The sequence below is a fragment of the Lactuca virosa genome, chromosome 4, assembly GCF_052849685.1.
Source record: "Lactuca virosa cultivar CGN04683 chromosome 4, Lactuca_virosa_CGN04683_v6, whole genome shotgun sequence".
Classification (NCBI taxonomy): domain Eukaryota; kingdom Viridiplantae; phylum Streptophyta; class Magnoliopsida; order Asterales; family Asteraceae; genus Lactuca; species Lactuca virosa.
The window spans coordinates 43017326-43037905 of NC_136429.1; the positions used below are offsets into that span (position 1 = coordinate 43017326).

The following is a 20580-nucleotide window of genomic DNA, read 5'->3' on the forward strand; positions in this document are numbered from 1 at the left end:
ATTGCACATAGAGCATAAGAGTGATTGCAAATGTGTTAGAAAATAGATGAATGCAAACAGAGTTCAAAGAACCTAAAGGGGGATGGTAGTTTGAGTGAGCATGAAACTAAACTTATTAAAACATCAAGTTCTTAATAATACTAGTAGTGAATTTGCATCTAACAAGTGAAACAGGTGAACTACAAAAAAGGAACCAAAAGAGAGAAAAATAAAACCGACCAGGTGCTTAATTAACACTACTAACTAGCATTTATTTAAATTTAAAACTAAAATTAAGATATCTCTGAAGCAAGTGAGCAGTAATCAATCAACAAAAGTAACAACACACCCACATAAGTATCAACACGCCCTCTCCTAATAAGTTCAAGTATCATTCTAAAAACCAATACAAACATCTTGAGCATTTCATTCATATATATAAAAAGTTGTGAAGCAACTAAACTAGAAACCGAAAACACCATACGCACTTGCTTTATTCTTCTTGCATAATACCCATGAAATCCAACAGTACTGAAAGTTAACATGAACCCAGTGGATCATTCAAAACCCAAACCCATGTTGGTTCCAGTACTGATCTTCGTCTGCTCCCATTGTTGCTCCTGTTCCTGAGTTCCAAACTTCTCTTTCAGCTCCATAGTTGATGTATCCACTACCATCGACATAACCACTGTAATTCCCTTGGTTGTAGCTACTACCAACATCCTCGTTGATAGTAGAGAATTCAACACCTCTGCCAGTTACCGGATTATGGAGTGAGTTCATGATATCATGAAATCCACTGTTTTCTGCAATGCCGAAGTGCTGGCTGTCAAAGAGAGAATTGTGCTCTTGTGGGATGATAAATCCACCATAACTAGAGGAAGACATTGCATATGGTTGCACCATGTTAGAAGCGTTACTGTTTCCAGAAGTTGAGCCATACAGATCCATGTTTGCAACAAGATTAGGTGTGCCAATAGGAAGCATGCTAAACCCTTGAAATTCACTGGAGGAAGACCCTGCAAAGCCTTGTATCATATTAGAACTGATGCTGGTTCTAGAACTCTACCAAGTATACTCAAAAGTTGAGTGTTCCAAAAGTAGCGTTAGCTAGTCGCATATGATGTCAGATTAAGAAAAATTGAGTTGTTAAGTATCATACCTGGACCTGAATATAAGTTCGATCCTTCCACACTTCCATAATGGCTAACATCTCCCATAAAGCTGGTATTCTCAGGGTTCACATTGCTATATTCGATATTCATTAGATTTGTGTAATACCCCATCCCAGTTTTTTCCTGAAATTCATGTTGGTTTTGTGGAGTTGATGAAAGAGAAGAGATATTATAAGGAATCCTTGCCAAGTTTAATCCCCATGATGGGTCATTCGTAAGGCTCTCATGCTCAGTTATTAAAGGAGACAACCCAGACTGGCTGGTCTGGTTCTGGATGGAGGAAATCTGAGGACCTAGATGTGGTGTAGTGAATCCTATGTGACTGTTGAACGTTTGTAGATGTGACATAGTTGAGTCTATTAGGTTGTTGATGTTGTCGTTGCTTCCCATGGCAGAAATTGGTAAATATGACGTAGTTGACCCAATAAGGCTATTGTTGTTGATATTGGTAGTGCTTCCTATCGAGTTGTCTCCCATGTAGGATGATGGTAGATACGATGTAGTTGAGCTGATAGAATTGGTGGTGTTGTTATTTCCAATAATTGATGCATCCTCAAGCACTTGTGCATCACAATAATCCCGGTGATGATCGAATCTGTAAGAACTACAAAATATAATTTAATTAGATATTGACAAACAAGAAACTATACTGGTAAATTCAAATATATGGATGTAGAAAAAGATTGCAACACCAAAGGAATGGCGACACCTAACAAAACATGAACTCGGATATCCTTATTGGGTCTTGAGCATGGAAGTGCGATATATATAATAAAGAATTTGCTTTTATATCAATGGCATGAGACACTTGTAAATTTCTAGACTAAATCAATATATGACTAACGATGTTTATGAGCCATAAATAAATTAAAGTGCTCACATATTATTTAATAACATCAACATTAAATATTTCTACATGTCTAACAAATACCAATTTCTCTTTAAACTCTCTTCAAATGCCAAAAAGAAGAAATGTAGAAGGAAAATAAACCATAAAAGTTATATAAGGCTGTAAATGAATTGTTTTAATTAGTTGCAAACATAACATGAAAAGATAGACAATAAATTAATCAACTAGAAGTACCACTGAACCAGATCATATCAACCTTCTACTTCGTTGCTGACATTTAATTAGTGAGTGTTAAATGTATTTATTCTCCTTTTTATATCTGTGTATAGTATATGGAGCCATTATGTAATATGTATCCATATATATTGATTGCAATATACGTAACCCTAATTAACAGGTTTCCACAATATTCAACATAGTATGGAGCCACACAATTCTAGGTCTACCCTAAAAATAGTTGGTATTTTTTTTCCAGTGTCTTCACTGTCAATCGCTACCCACTGTCATGATTGCATCGTTGATTGCCACCGGTTGCCGCCGTCTTGTTGTTGCCTTCCCTTGCAGCAGAATTGTGGTTCTCGTCGTTGTTCCTTCTCCCACCTTCTCATCTAAAGTATTAGGTTATTGGTACATTACTATTCTCCATAAACGTTAAGCTTTTTTTTGTTATTTTATGCCTCTATTATTATTTGTTTCTTCGATTTTCTCCGGCTATATGTCTTCCTCTGCATCATCGAGCATCCTCACGGCTCCAACAACCAGCCAATTGGTTTTCGCACTTACTAATGTATACTCCTAATTTAGTTTCAACTTTCAAGCTATTTGTTGATGGTTTAAAATACAAATTATGGAAGTGTCTTCTTAGACATGTGCAAGAGTGCCAAAGTACATGGTCATATTCACTCCTCAAGGTGATGATGATGAGGACTGGGAAGCAATTGACTCCCAGATTAAATCTTGGTTTTATTCTACATGTGATGCTAACCTATTGCAGATTATCTCTAGTGATGATTGTACTGCCAAAGACCTTTGGGATAAACTTGGTGAATTTTTCCTCAACAACAAAATATCACGAATACTTCAACTTTAAGACCAATTTCGCAATACCAAGAAGGGTTCTTCCTCCATTATCGATTATTGTCACCAATTAAAGAATTTAGTCGAGGAACTTGAGGAGTGTAACTGAAAAATGGATGAAATTGAGCTTGTGATGCAAATATTTCACCGACTTACACCTCCTTATCATAGCATTATCGATGTCATCACCAACACAAAGCCATTCCCCTCGTTTCTTGAGGCTAATAACATGCTCCTTCTCAATGAGTCTCGTGAACAATCCATCGAAGGAATCAGTGATGCCATACAATCCTCTTCAAATGCGTTATACTCCTCCACTCACATAAACGGAAAATCAAAAAATAAATTTAATAGGGGTAAAAACAATGGGCGATTGGTTCCAAAGGAGGGGGTAATACTATTGTCTCCTCTACCCCTCATTCTTTTTCAAGTTCATAGGCTGTTTCGCGATAGAATCAAGCTTTTTTTGGCGCACTCAATACATTCGGACCTGCTGCGAATCAGTCACAAGGACTCTTTGGTGCTCCTCCTGCTGTTAATCTGCCTCTGCAACATGTTCCACCTATTGTACGTCGCTCATAAGTAGCCTTCCGCCTGCTACTCTCGGTGGCCAAAGCTTCGGTCCCTCCTCTCGCGCCTCAACAACTGTTGCCCAGCACTGCCTTCGGCACCTTCCAGTCGACTCAACAGCCTCATTACCTCATAAAACAGCATCGACAGTCCTCGCTACCAACTGCTTACGCAACCTCGCTTGGTCTAAATCAGCAACACTATTCACAGCGGCTACAAACCTCTTTTGGAGGTCTCGCCTTGCAACACCAACCATACCAATTCACGGATCTCACTTCCATTTTTCAGGCCATGACAGTCCAACCTTGACAAGAAAATAATTACTACATAGACTCGGGAGCAAGGTCACATACGACTTTCACCCTAGGTATAATACATTCTCTAAATCCGTGTAAATCAAAATTTATTATGGTTGGTAATGGTGTTGTTCTTCTTGTCAACTACGATTGGTCATCCGATGGTCACCAGATCTTGTACTGGCTCTCTCCGGCCAAAGCATATCTTCAACCTTGCCGCCACTTATGATATATATCCTATTCATCGATCTACTGCCCAGGATATGTGTGATTCTCATTGGCGCTCTCATCAAAGGTCGTCTTGTTGTGTAAGGCTTCTCTCAGAAGGCTGGTTTTGGATTTTGATGACGCTTTCAGTCATGTTGTCAAACCAGCCACCATTTGCATTGTTCTTAGCATTCTCGTATCCCGTCATTGGCCTATTCATCAACTTGATGTTACAATGTCTTTCTTCATGGCGTCCTTGTTGAGACTGTTTACATGTGCCAACCCCCTGACTATGTCAACACTTAGTTTCCTGATCATATCTGTCATTTGTGAAAGGCTCTTTATGGCCTCAAGTAGGCTCCTCATGCGTGGTATCAGTGTTTTCCTATCAACCTCTCGTCTATTGGATTTTTAGCAGTAAATCTGATAATTCTCTATTTATTTACCATCATGGGTCTGATACGATCTAACTTCTTTTGTATGTAGATGATATCATCCTCACTACTTCTTCATTCTCTCTGATTTTCAAAGTCATCTCTCAGCTTTCGTCTCAGTTTCCAATATCTGATCTTGGCCAACTTTTTTTTTCTAGGCATAGCTGCCTCTCACACATCCTCTAGCCTTTTCCTCTCTCAATCTGCTTTTGCTCAGGAAATTCTTTCACGAGCTGATATGGCTACGTGCAATGCCTCCAACACTTCGACTGACACCAAAGCCAAGCTCGTCGTTGGAGGTGAGACGGTTCTGATCTTACTCTTTATCGAAGCCTTGTTCGAGCATTGGAATACTTGACTTTTACTCATCTGGATATTGCTTATGTTGTGGAGCAGGTCTGCCTCTTTATGCATGACCCATGTGTTCCGCACTTCAATGCTCTCGAACGCATCTTATGGTACATTTAAGGTGCCATAATGCATGGTCTTAATTTCGCGCATCAGCCATTGGTCGGTTGGTTGCTTACTCTGATGTTGATTGGGTCGAGTGTTCTATAATTCGTCGTTCCACATCTGGGTTCTATGTTTATCATGGTTATAACCTTATCTCCTGGTCCTCCAAACAACAACATGTTGTTTCTCGTTCTAGTGTCGAATCCGAGTACCGGGGGATTGCCAATGTAGTTGCTGAAACAGCTTAGCTTCAAAATCTTCTGCTTGAGTTATCATGTCTGCTATCTCATGCCACCGTTGTCTTTTGTGACAATGTCAGTGCCATGTATTTAGCGTCCAACCCGGTTGAGGACCAAAGAACCAAGCATGTGGAAATTGATTTACATTTTGTTAGGGAACGTGTTGCTATTAGTTATGTGCGTGTGTTGCATGTTCCATCGTCTTATTAGTATGTATATATTTTCACAAAGGGTCTACTTATGCGGTTGTTTCTAGATTTTAGAAATAGTTTGAGCGATCGGGCTTCCCCAGCTCAAACTATGGGGTGTGTTAAATGTATTTATTCTCCTTTATATATATATATATATATATATATATATATATATATATATATATATATGTGTGTGTGTGTGTGTGTGTGTGTGTAGTATAGGGACCCATTGTGTAATATGTATCCATATATATTGATTGCAATGTCCGTAACCCTAGTTAACGTGTTTCCACAAGATTCAACAGTGAGGATCTTCATAAGATCTTTTCAACCTTCTACTATTCTAACTTCCCATTTGACTGGGACACTAAAGCCTTGTTGAAAGCATTCAAGAGGCATAGAATTACTAGCATTTTCATTGATAGGAAGCTTAACAAACACAAAGGAACTTCACAAGATCCCTTCAACCTTGTACTTATTTAACTTCCTATCTAATTGGGATACTAAAGCCTTGTGGACAACATTCAATAGGTATGTGACAGTTACTAATGTTTTCATTACTAGGAAGATTAACAAATATAGAAAAAAGTTTGGGTTTGCAGGGTTTCTAAGGTTTTCCACCGGGAGTCATTTACCAAAAAATCATGATCAATCTTAATCTAGTCACAAAACCTATATGTATGTGTCACAAAATATGGTCGAAATATACACGGGTGGCCAACAATGGTTTATTGTTTCATAGGTCTCATAAGAAATCTCCAGCATCTCATTTTTTGGGTCTTCCAGGTGGTCGATTTTTTCGCAATGCTTTCTTTCTCAAAAGTTGTTAAAAGGAAGGGTGATTTTACATTCGCTCCTTCTCACTAACCCATGCAATCTCCCTACAAACAACTCCTCTCCTTTTCTTATTTGGTTGAGCGTGTGGATCTACCAATAGAAAAAGGTCATGAGAAGGTTGTCTGTTTTGCAAGCATCCTAAAATCAAGCTCTTATCGTTCAAAAAGAAGGATTCCTTGATATTTCTAGCAATAAATGGTAGGGCTATGGGTGGTTCTTGAATTTGACTCTATTCTGAAGCAACCTTCTCCACTAACCTTAAGATTAAATGATTAAATCCTTTTTTTCTGAGCTATGTATATGGCATATAAAGTTTTCATATAATGAGATAATTGTATGTTTTCTCATTTAAGGAGTACCATTTAGCATGGATAATCCGTACACCTTGATTAGGATTGATAAAAGGTGGGTTGGGTGAAAATTTCATCTACCAGAATAATCATGGCTAACCAAACTATTCTGGTGGATAGTGTTAAGGTAGCCCTAAGAATCAATAAAATAAAGGAAAAATTAAAAGCCCATTCTATAATTATGAATTCTAAACCCACGATTCCATTCCATTATGTCGTAGTCAGACTTTTCAATCGAGTTTGACAATAACGAGGAGTGATTTAGGGGTTAGATTGGCGAAGAAAGCTTGGAGGAAAACTTTCATCATCGTTTTGGTCAAGGGAGTTTCAATAATCCCCCTTCTTCTCTATGCTCCGATGACTGAGACTGTTGTCATTTCTGGTGCCTGCAACTCAAAATATACAGTGACAAATATTCTATAGGGTAAGGGTCTGCAACAATTTGTTTTCTATTTCATGAGGATTAAAACTCCAGTTTCTCGGAAAAAAAAATCAATGACCCTATGTTTGGTTAAAACCAACCTTTCTGTCTTCAAGGGTAAACACAATGGCATATTAAGGTTTTGAAAATATGTTCACTTTTTCAATGATGTCTTTGTCATTACTCTTGCCAACATCGACCCTTTGACTGAACACTTGTATGTCCAACAAAGTCTGTTATGTAAAGCACTTCTGGATGAGTTTTCAAGAAATAGGGCTCCTATTGTTAGGCCATCGCATAACACTTTGAATTTGGGCCTCTTGGAGTCAAGTCCAACCCATGGGAAGAGTTATGTCATTGTTGATCCCAATACTCATTATATTTTGGGCTCCTACAAGTAATGGAATCCCCAACACAATAGCCTTCCCCCTTATCCACGCTTTACCGTACATCCTCTTTATTTATATATGATGTATCATGAGATCTTCTAGAGTGTGCGACCAATAACTAAATTACAACTTTATCCATCCCCATTAAACCACAATAGGTGATTTGGAGAGCTAAATGTTTCCAACTTATTATAGTTCAAAACGATTTTCTTGTCTCGAGGATTCCCCTTAATCTCGTGATTGATTTCCTAGAGACATACCATGCTATTAGAAGGTGTAACTCTATAATTTTTAAACTCATTGATTTGATCATTTTGGAAGTTTCCTTAAATTTATGGACGAAAGCATCAATCCTCTTGGCTCAACTTTCCTACATTTAGGAGATTCGGTGGGCTGATTGTTATTTTTGGTGACTTTAATGAGGTTTGGTCTCCCTTAGATAGATTTGGTTATGATTTCGATCATGTTGGAAACTTTATTCAACATTTTTTTTAATTACATGGTTCAACTGAGATGAGGACGGAGTTCGTAATTTCATATGGGATAACACGGCAGGATCCAAAATGAGCAAACTAGACTGATTCCTTCTTTCTATCCTTCGAAGACAAATGGCTTTTTCCAAATTGGTGGCACATCCTCAGTTTTTGTCCAACCACTATCCTATCATTCTTCTGGAGGAAGTTATTGATTTTGTTCCTACTCTGTTTAATCTCTCTCTCTCTCTCTCTCTCTCTCTCTCTCTCTATATATATATATATATATATATATATATATATATATATATATATATATTTGAAAAGAAACGTCACATGTAGCTTTTTGTGAAGAGAATGGTATAAAAGGAAACTAACAACATCACATTCTCGGCAACAAAACAAAGTTATCAAATGGATAAATCAAACCGTAATAGAGATGACATTAAAGCATTGTCAAAGGAATAAATGTTTTTTGGAAATTTTGGGGTGAAGTTGTTTGACATATGTTTTATCTTTTAAATACCAACAAAATCACTTCCCGACCTCAACACATATGAAGCATTATTTGCAAAAAAAAACCAAGCCTTGAACATTTAAAAGTTGTTGGTTGTGTTGTTTTTGCTAAACTTATGGTTGGACACTTAAAGAGCTTGATGATCTAAGTAAGAAGATGGTTTGCGTAAGAATTAAAGATAGAGTGTAATGTAACTATTTATTTGTTCAGCAATACCGAACACAATGGACTATTCATGACGTTGTGTTTGATAAAAAAAAACCATTGGAATTGTTATAGAAAATATTTGGAACAAAGGTGTGTTATTAAAACCCTTATCAAAATCGAACAAGAAGTCGAAATACACCTATAAGCACCTAAAAACAACCCAAAATTAGATCGGACCAACGTCGATGCCCCATAAGCGAATCTGTCAAATCCGGAAAGCCGTGTAATTATTTTATTCAAACTAAAGCAAGGTAAAATGCCTACTTTTAACATAATTTATTCAAATCGACCCACACATAAAACACGTCAAACGAGACTAGACCGAAGTGGTATGTTTCATATATTGACGTTGATACCGAAAGTATGACACTTGAACCCTAATAAATATTTTTTATTGTAGTATATCAAACTTTCAATCTGATAAAATGCAAATACATTCAAAACGAACTTGACATGGTAATTTACGAATTCAAAAGGAGCGAGACTAGACCGAAGTGGTATGTTTCGTAGCCAGTATTGATGTTGATGCCAAAAGTATGACACTTGAACCCTAATAAATATTTTTGATTGTAGTCGATCAAACTTTGAATATTAGAAAAGGCAAATACATTCAAAAGGAACTTGACATGGTAATTTACGAATTTTCCATCTAGTCACAAAGCAATTAAATTGAAAAGGGTCTATTAAGTGAAGAAAGAAAGCTTGAGAAGAATGGTGAAACATAATGATTGACTCATTACACAAGGGCTAATATAAAGACCAGGAGTCCAGACTTATGACGTTTTTTGCACTAGTGTCAACTAGAAAGTGTGAAGCTCATCCTTAGAGGCTCAACATTGGTTAGGTGTTACAATTTTGATGCCATGTTGGATTTCATGAATTTAGATCACGAGGTGGATGTTTATGCCACCTAACCACAAAGATACATTGATAAAGAATAAAGTAAACGTTCAACCTCTTTAAGGCTCCCTATGGTCTATAACAAGACAAAGTATTGAAAAGGATTGATTTTTAAACAATCCATAATACCCAACAGTTTACACAATGAACTTGAAAGGAAAATCTTATGGTTAGAGTCGAAGCTAAAGACTTAACTACCACTGGTTCAACATTGTGTATATTGTCGAATTCAAGGAACAATGATGAAAGAATTCGAAATGAATGACTTGGAAATACTTGTTAGTAACTTAGAATCAAAGTGTTGCAGTTGAAGTGGGGAGTACCTTTATGTTAAACGAATTACATAAAGAAGATACTCGAACAAATTGTATTGAAATATCGCCACCTAAAAACATCATTTACGTAAAAAAAAAGGTTAATGGTTACATAGTATGAATGTGCTGAAAATATCGATCCCACTGAATATAGGCGATGGGTGTGGTATTTGAGTGAATTGACTCACACTTGCCTAATTTGTTTTTCTGAATGGAACTACAAGTTTTTTTTATGAAGCAAACAAAAATTTTGCATTTCCAAGTTATAAAATGCATCATACAATATGTACAATGATAGCGATTTTTGTGATATTGTTGGTAGAAAGAGTACGACCATGATGGTTCTTTTAATCGTGGAAGAAATGGAAATATCAAAAGCAAAAGCAAAATCAAAAGCAAAAGCAAAAGCAGGGTGATTTATCACATGTAAATTCTAGTCCATGGATGAAAATATGGAAAAATTCCAAGCCATTTGTCTTGGGAATCATGTATCCGGAGAATGTATCCCGCCTACTACTTTGTGTGTTGACAATAATTTAGAAATTATCTTCATAGTTGAACAAAACACACTAATATCCATTTTCGCTTCAGATCATATTTAAGAAATATTTTTCAATGAGTTAAAACTGTCAAAAACAAAGAATTGGGGACTAGCATTGTCCAAAGGCAATCATTTTCGAAGAATTATTTCAACAGGGACTAAAATTACAAAGATTTTGTCCCATGGCCTAAAACTGCCAAAAAGATCAAATATGGTGCCTTGACCAATGACTTGATCGTAGAAGCTCTACTTGATGAGCCATGGACCAATGACTTGATCGTTTCTGGACTATACAAGCTCTGCGTAATGAAGATCTAGTCGCTTTTGAAGACTACCCTTCTATGTACAAGTCAACAATTCATCACTCTTCCACGTACATCTAAGCCATGCATCCTCCATTCTACAACAAATGATCACCCTTCTACAGAAAAGTATCACCCTTCTATGTACAAGTCAACCATGAATCACCCTTCTTCTACATCAAAGCATCATACCTTCTATACCAAAGTACCATCCTTTCACGTACAAGTCAACCATCCATCAACTTGTACAAGTCAACAACACATTACTTTTGTTCAAACATGTCTATTCACATGAATTGTTACCGACACATGATCACTCAGCCAATCAAGTCATGTCATCGCCTTATCACTCATCCAATAACTCAAGGCCATTCAATTATCACAAAAGAAATACTTTGTGAACATTACACAAATGGATTATATTAGCAATAGAAGCATCAATTATTTTTAATGATTGTGATGAACATTTGCCACATGTCACCATCCTACACACTCAATATAACACCTTTATCCACTTACCATCAAAACCCTAAAATTTGAACCTATAAATACCCTTACCTTTTCATCATACAATAACTTTTCCCAAGTATCTCCCTTACGCCTTACGCCTTTTACCAAATTAGGGAAAGCATTCCTTCCAACCCACAAGAATTCCCATATCATCACCATATTTCCCATCACCAAAATTCACCAACATCATGATCATGATCAATAATTCTATTTGAAGAAACTACAAAGTTTACTTTATTTTCAAATGAATGTTTTTGTTCTATTTGGGATTTATCCATTGAACTTCATAATTACACAATGCAAACTCAAGAATTGCTATCAGAGTTATGATTTTTGAAGTAGTGATACCGAATGAAAAACTGATTTAGAAAACTTTTGACTGAAAAACTTATAAAAGCTTGAAAATTTTTAAGAAGTGAAAATTTGAAAATCTTTTTCGAAAAACTAAAAAACTTGATGAAAAACACTTTAAGATTTTTTTGATGAATAGTTCCAAGAACAAATAAAAACAAGTTTTTTGATGATTATTTTAAAGATAAAATAAGAACATTTTTTTAACCCTATTACAATCATTTGCAATCATTGGTAGTGACTTTGCTTGCATGTGGATACTATTCGAAAGGAGCTCTTGAAGTTCTTTTAGCTACATAGATTTCATAGTGGTTTTTCTTGATTTTGGGTTTCTACTTTATATCGTGTTGTTCTATTGGTTAATTTATTGCGTTCCAAGAATCATCATATTTATCGTTGGTGTTTTTTGTGTTTGTTCCGCGCTAGTCATTTTTATAACAAGTGTCATCAGAGATCCCGAAGATTGAAGATTGGATACATTGTTTCGCTGAGTGTATAGATCGTTTTCTTCGTTTCTTTAACAAGTATTATGGCTATTGGTTCTCTCGAACCTTTCAAATAAGCCTCTTAGTCATCATTCTTGAAGTCTTGTATCATAAATTTAATCCTTGAATCAAGGTGTCACCATATCTATCAAAAGATCACTCCATCGTTTTTCTCAACCTCAAAACCACAATGTCGTTTGCTTTTAGATCCAGACCAAAACGAGGGTTGTTTGTTTTCGGTCGTGTGTTTTTTGGCAAACTTTCTGGATCTTCTATTTTCTTCTGCTATATATGGGCCCACATCCTCCTTTAAAATCCATGTAGAAGCTTTAATTATATCTGTTCATTTAACCCAACTTAACAACGCCGTCATTCTTCTTCTTTGTTGGAGCAAATAAATCAGACATAATCGTTTTCCAAAGCAGGTTTGTCGCTTTTCTTAAGGGTTTTATAAATAAAAAAACAAGTAAACGGTTTATTTTCTAAATGTGTAAGAGCCTTATATCTTACGTTTCTTACACTCTGCTCTCGAGTTTTAAAATTAAAGAAAGGAAATGAAAGGAAATGAAGGGAAGGAAAGGGAAAGAAAAAAATAAATAATTGGTTGTCTTCTCGAGTTGGAAGGAAGTAAGAGGAAAGGGAAGGAAAGTTATATTCTTGATTTGGACAGAAAGGAAAGGAAAAGGTCATTTTTACGTTTTTGCCTTTCATTGATTTACATATAAAAAAATCAATTACCGTCTACAATATATATCATATAATAATATTAGTACTTCTATCTCATTAATAACTAAAAATCATTAAACAACTAAAGGGCTCATGTTTTTATTCCAATTAAATGGGTATGAACCATGTATAGCATGCACCTTTGCTCATGGCTAATCAAATAGTTGACAAAAAATCAAACATTAATCTATCATTAAGCATCAAACATTAATTGTATTTCTAACTTAGGTCCATATAATCAGATTGAAGTTAATCTCTTTATTTCCCAAAAGCTCCTGGTAACTTTTATATCTTTTATTATCCATTGAAGCCTATAATATATATATATATATATATATATATATATATATATATATATATATAAAACATTGGGACAAAATTTGTATGTCTAATACAAGGGAAAATAACTACACCAAATGTAATTATACCAAATACTAAACCACACAATCATCCAAGAAAATCACATGAACTCAATGTAATTAGACCAAAAAACAATGAAACTATGTGTATTCAGACAAAAAAAAAAAAGCACAAGGATGAAAGGGTTGATACAGGGGAACAAATCGGAGAAAAAACGAGAAATTGATGATACCTGGTGAGTGGATTCTAATCATGCAATGAATGCATTGTAATCAGGATTGTAGTTAATCAAACAACAATGTGTGTAAAGAATAAATAATCTCAATTTAGAATTTTATACCTGGTAAAGTCAAAGTCGCAAGAAAAAATACAGGCAGAGATGGAGAAGATGAAGCAAAGAAGGAGATGATGAAGTCGCAGATGTAGGAAGAAAACCATAAGCTAACTTTGATTTTCGTACAGAAATGGCTATAACAGAGTTTCTCTTATTCGTATTAACAGCTACTATAGGAGGAATGTTTTATGTGGTGCTAACGCTTTAATAACTATCTTATGCACTCTTCGAATAGGAATCCATTTTCTGAAGGATCCTGGCTTTCGTGCTTTGGTGGGTCTCCGAGATCCTTTCGATGACCTATGTTGTGGAGAAGACGAAGTCGAAGGAGAAGATGAAGTCACATATGCGTGCCCTATTTGCTGAACAGATGAAGATATAAGGGTAGAAACGTCTTTTTCTTTTGTTTCCTTCACAAGCCGCCAAATATGAGCGGAAAGAAGCTAAACCATTTTCCTTATTCCCTCTCCCTCTCAATTTCTCCTTCCCTTTCCTTTCTCTCCTAAAAAAAACTTAAAACAAGATCTTCCCTCTCAATCTTCTCATTTCCTCCTAAAAAAACTCAAGAACAAGGTGTTAAAGCCCTATTACAACAAACTTTAGTTGTTTTCCTTATCCCATATCACATCCACTTTAACTGTCATTATAAGCCATTTTAATTGCTTTGCCCATAATCACAGCCACTATATAATTATAAGCGATATTTTTTTTGGCCAGTGTTCCAATTAATTTGATTATATATTTATATATGCCAGTGCCATATATTATTCACAACTTATAAATTGATTTTTTTTTAACCCTAATAAATCGGTTTTTTTGTTCGAGCCTCCCAACTCTCCCAACCTATAAAAATCAAATTTTTTTTAGCTTTTTTAGAGGTTATTTAAAATCACTTTTTTTAATGGCTATCAAATATGACATTTCGTTTTTAGATTATGGCACAAGGTATTCCCGTTGACAAGCGAAGATGATAGATATAATGGCTCGAGCCGATTATAATGATGCTTTGGATTATTTTGGATGAGAGAGATGTTTGGAATAATCAACAATTAATGAAATTTCATTGTGGACCGAACTCTTTTAGAGTTTTGGCTTATACTCCTTTCTGTTGCCAACTTTCAGAGGTTTTTTTGGCTTTAGGAGTGTTGGGATCCCGAGATCCTATCACTCGTTCGTTGAAGAATATTTGAAGATCGACTAGTTTAAGGATTTTATATTGTAAGGTATTTTTAGGAATTTAATACCATAATTCAAGACTTTAATATCGAAGGGTATTTTTTTTCAAGCTTTATGATACCAAAAGGTATTTTGTCGAAAGGCGTTAATTCCGTACGAAGGTTCATATCCAGTGACGTTTTTTGGTGACTTGATTTATCACCGTGGTTTTGCCATTTATGTAGTCCGAATGAATTTAGTCCTTAGGGACTTTTGGCACTATTTATTTTTTGACTTATGACTTCCGAAGTATGAAGGTTCTTTTGTTGAAGATCAGTTTCGTCTCAAGGGGGAGTTTGTTGAAGATGCTCTGAAACCTTCGCTTGGCTCTTAAGTTAGCCATATATTAGGAAAGTTTCCTACTCCCTCCGTCCCAAAATTATTGTCTACCTTACTATTTTAGTTTGTCCCAAAATTATTGTCCACTACCAAAAGTAGATATATACACTTTTACCATATTACCCCTAACATTTAATAAAGTAAACTTGAATAATTACAAACGCACATTTCCCATTGGTTTTAGAAAATGGCAAGAGGGTTATTTTACTCAAAAAGACAAAACTAATGATTGTTTTTCTTAATCTATGTGTTTTTTGTCTGTGGACAATAATTTTGGGACGGAGGGAGTATTATGTATAGTTCTAGAGTTTGTTTTAGATTCTTTGTAAGGCTATTATATAAAGTCGTTTAGATGTCAAGTTTCATTCATTCCTACACCGTCTTACTCTCCTCTCTTTAGCGGTTTATCGATCATGTAACCATGTAATTAGAACGTCATTTCATAATGGTTTTATCCGATTTTGGATTTCTACTTTATATCGTGGTGTTCGATGGTTCTTTTTTTTTTGTTCGTTCAGACTATCTCTATGTTATTCTTTTGTAGCGATTTTTGTACCTTTTATATATGGAAAAAAAAACTATATCGTCGTTGTCTATATCTTTTTGATTCATTTATTTTCTCAAAACTATTATCATTATTTTCTTAGAAATATTTAATCGATTTAGCCCCTCCTCACTCTCACCCAAGCATCACTCTCACCCTTACATTGACACTCCGAGTGAAAAAAGATGAGAACATTTCTTAGAATTATTTATACACCCCACCTCAATTTAATAGTGCACCCTGTGATTAATTGTTTTTTTCTTTTGTTCGTTCGAACTATCCATATGTTATTCTTTTGTAACAATTTTCGTACCATCACCATAACCATACTCTCACCCTCACGCTGACAATCCGAGTGAAAAAAAGATTAAAACATTTCTTAGAATTATTTATTACTGCATCCCCGTCATTATGTTTTTTTTGTCTTTTAGTGGTTTTTTTTGTTTTTTTATTTGTTTTGTTATTTTTCTTTTTAATATTCTCATTATTAAAAAATAGTATTAAAAATACATTTTTCACAGTAATTACTGAGATCATGTTTCCTCTATTTTTTTTAGTTTGGACCACCCACTGTGTTATTTTTTGTTATGATTTTCGTACCTGTTATATATGAAAAAATTATACTGCAATTGTCTATATATATATTAATTTTTTATTTTAGAAAAAATATTTATATTATTTTCTTAATTTATTTTCACCCTCATGCCCGACATCCCCTCACCCTCATCACAAGGACAATCTGTGTGAAAAAATGGGGACATTAATAACTTGTGATGGAATGTACGCATTCAATAAAAAAATTAAAAAACGAGGATAATAACTCTTACTAGAATTTAAAAATTAAAAACAAGACAAAAAAAACAATAATAATCAAAATGGTCTCTATTGTGTCGATCTTTTATAATCGTGGAACAGTATATGTGTGTGTGTGTATATATATATATATATATATATATATATAATACAATCGTTCGTAAACAAAACCCACACACAAACATACGGTTTTTTGAAAACAAATATATTAAAACCATAATATAAATAATAATAATAATAATAATAATAATAATAATAATAAAAGAGAAAAACAAAACAAAACTAACAAAAAAGAAAGCCAAAAAAATCAAATCAAAAGGAGTTTATTACGCAAAAGTAAATTAATAGATAAATAAAATACTTAAGTCAATTCAAGAGGGGTTTCATTTATGTCAAATTAGAGGATACATATAACAACACCCTCAAATTTTGAAGAGGCGATAACATCGAGAACCCTTCACGGGACTATGTAAATGGACTTGGATGCAGTTGAAAGGAACAGTATATAACTACTTACAAAAATTCTATGAGGCATAGAGTAATTGATTTGAAATGGATCTATAAAGTATATAAAGACACCCCATAAAAGGCGATGAAGTACAAAGCTTGACCAATCACTATGGGTTTATGCAGCAACAAAGAGTTGATTTTTCATGAAATTTTTACACTGATAAAAAGACTTGATACTTGATATTGTAAGGTTCATCCTTAATTTAGTGGCTCAAAATAGGTGGGTTATCTACCATTTCAAAGTGTTGCAAATAAGTTGGGGAATTGCTTTATGGAAGAAAAAAAATCTTGGAACGGTTTGAGTGTAAGATTGCAGCCAGACAAAATCTCCTATGGAATCAAAGGACGAAGTGGTCGGCTGTTTGAGGTACTTGACTCACACTCACATGAACTTGTCTTTATGTTGGATTTTAAGTTGTTTTAATCCGGAACTTTCAATTACATGCTTACTTAGAGGAGAAAGAAGGTAAATTGAAGACTTTGAAAAGCTTACATATTGTATATCTTGGAGGTGATACCGTCGGAAAAAAAAAAGTACGAGCATGCTGAGTTTTTGGAATACGATCACATGGTAATCACAAAATACGAAGATTGTTAATTTATCTCTTGGAGGTGATACCGTCGGAAAAAAAAAGTACGAGCATGCTGAGTTTTTGGAATACGATCACATGGTAATCACAAAATACGAAGATTGTTAATTTATCTACTTATGAAGCCTAGTTAATCATAGCATGGGTAGCAAGGTGTCAAGCCACTTGGCTTTCAAATCTAGTGAAGGAACTAATAGGACATCGTATCTCACTTATCACCTTTTATGTCGGCAATAGGCCGACAAAAAGCCGAAATTTTCCTTTATGAATAATCTCATGTTTCGTGGTGGCACATTTTATATCCGTTTTCAATTTATAATGGATTTTGTAGAAAGCGACAAATTGTAGTGGAACACGTCAATTTGATGTATCAAACGACATACATATACTTATCACGACTTTGGTGTAAGTGAAGCATGATGAAACATGAACATGCCTAGAGTAATGGAGACCAATCGTGATTCGGTTAAGAGGGAGAACGTGAAACTTAAACAAGACTCGATTGAGTCAATAAGCTCCAGATCAAACCATTTTGGAAGATGTTGTGGTTAAGAAAAATAACATTAGCTAGGCCGATATGAAGAACCTCATGCTTCATGGTGGAACATATATATATATATATATATATATATATATATATATATATATATATATATATATATATATATATATATATATATCCCTTTTAATTTTTATAACGGATTCTGTTGGAACCAACAAATCATAGTGGGACACGTCAATTTGATTTATCAAAGAGCATATACATTTATCACGATTTTGGTGCAAGTAAAGCATGATGAAACGTGAACAAGCCTAGATTAATGGACACCGATCTTGATCCGGTTAAGAGGGAGAATGTGAAGCTTAAATAGGACTCGGTTGAGTCCACGAACTCCGGATCCGACCATTCTTGAAGATGTCGTCGCTAAGAAAAATAACATTAGCTAGGCCGTTATGAAACATCTCATGTTTCATGGTGGAACATATTTACATCCGTTTTCAATTTATAATGGATTCCGTTGGAACCAACAAATCATAGTGGGACACGTCAATTTGATGTGTGTGTGTATATATATATATATATATATATATATATATATATATATATATATATATATATATCATGACTTTGGTGCAAGTAAAGCATGATGAAACGTGAACATGCCTAGAGTAACGGACACCGATCTTGATCCGGTTAAGAAGGAGAATGTGAAGCTTAAATAGGACGTTGATTCCACGAGCTCCGGATCTGACCCTCTTGCAGATATCACCGTTAAAAAAATAACATTAGCTAGGCCGTTATGAAGAATCTCATGTTTTATGGTGGAACATACTTAGATCCGTTTTAAATTTATAATGGATTTTGTTGGAACCAACAAATCATAGTGGGACACGTAAATTTGATGTATCAAAGAGCATATATATTTATCACGACTTTGGTGCAAGTAAAGCATGATGAAATGTGAACATGCCTAGCGTAACGGACACCAATCTTGATCCGGTTAAGAGTTAGAATGTGAAGCTTAAATAGGACTCGGTTGAGTCCACGAGCTTCGGATCCGACCATACTTGCAGATGTCGTCGTTAAGAAAAATAAAATTAGCTAGGCCGTTATGAAGAATCTCATGTTTCATGGTGGAACATATTTATATCCGTTTTCAATTTATAATAGATTCTGGTGGAACCGAAAAATCTTAGTGGGACACGTCAATATGATGTATCAAAGAGAATATATTCTTATCACGACTTTGGTGCAAATAAAGCATGATGAAACGTGACATGCCTAGAGTAACGGACACCAATCTTGATCCGGTTAAGAGGGAGAATGTGAAGCTTAAACACGACTCGGTTGAGCCAACAAGCTCTAGACACGACCATTTCTTGCAGATGTTTCCTTTATGAAAAATAACATTAGTTGGTTGTTGGTTTCTTGTCCCCCCCCCCCCCCCCCGGGGGCGCGTGCTGAGGTCACACGGACACTCCCTTCTTCGTTTATGGCGTTTTACTAGTCATCCCTTTTATGCGTAAGTAGCTAGACAAATTAGTTGGATTGTATATACGACACCTTTCCCTCTCGTGTATTGTAAGCTATTTTCCCATTTTTAATTGGAGTGAATCTTTTTCCTTCCTTCACTTTCACGGTTATTTCCACAGCTCCAAATTCCTCACCGATTACAGCCCTGAATCACGCTCCCTCACACATAAGATGCTCTTTGTTTTTCAACATTTCCTACATATTTTCTCTTAAGAAAGAAATAAATTGGTTTCATTTATTCTTAATGGTGTCCAACTACACTGCAAACCTTAATCTACCCACTCACTGTCTTTTTCTAGTCTTTGTCTGTCTTTTTCTAGTCTTTGTCTAAAGGATAATAGAGATTTCGGGATCTTAGTAGACAACAGGAGCACGTTTCCGTTACATAGCTGGTTTTTAATGAGAGAATGATTCATGGAAATTTGTGACTTCATAATTACAGTTATCATTTGGAGAAGAATCAAAGTAAGGACATCGACGTTCTCATACAACTCGGTTTTGTTTCTTGACCCGACAGCCCATTTAGGAATTAAAACGAGAGCAATAAAAGTATCTCAATTAATGTAATTAAAAATTTTAATAAACTAGTAATTAATGAGTTCCTTTCTAGACATGCCATTTGGACAAGTTTAGACAAAAATTTATCTTTGAAAATGGACACAAAATAATCAAAATAACGGAATTTTTATAGAAATAAAACATTTTAAAAAAGCTTCCATTCTTAGAAAACTAGTGCACATTTAGTTATTTATAGATCACAAAATCTATACTGTATGAAGCAAATGGAAGTTGATTAAGTCATACCTCGCGAATCGGGCGCCGCATTGACAAATGTACCTTTTTGTGCTGCAATTTTTTAAATGTGCTCTCAAATCGGACTCAACTGCGTAAGTCTTGGAGCAGTTGTCGCACTTGTGTTTTTTGTCGTTACTGTGTTTCCTTAAATAATGTTTCTTGAGACCACCAAAATCTCCCAAGGCATGAGAAGGGTGGTGGTTGATGCAGGTGACCTCAGGGCATATATACACCTTTCTAGGCATTGCATC

General features: G+C 35.1%; 1 protein-coding gene across 1 annotated transcript; it reads right to left on the minus strand.

Moving 5' to 3' along the window:
• Positions 1–312: 312 nt before the first annotated feature.
• LOC145103934 (uncharacterized) lies at positions 313–20574 on the minus strand. The gene is made up of 3 exons (XM_079041206.1): positions 20339–20574; positions 1142–1758; positions 313–998 (listed from the first exon to the last, which is right to left on the minus strand). Exons 1-3 carry the CDS (start codon positions 20572–20574, stop codon positions 541–543), a joined length of 1311 nt encoding a protein of 436 aa, XP_078897332.1. The 3' UTR covers positions 313–540.
• Between the last annotated feature and the right edge of the window lie 6 nt (positions 20575–20580).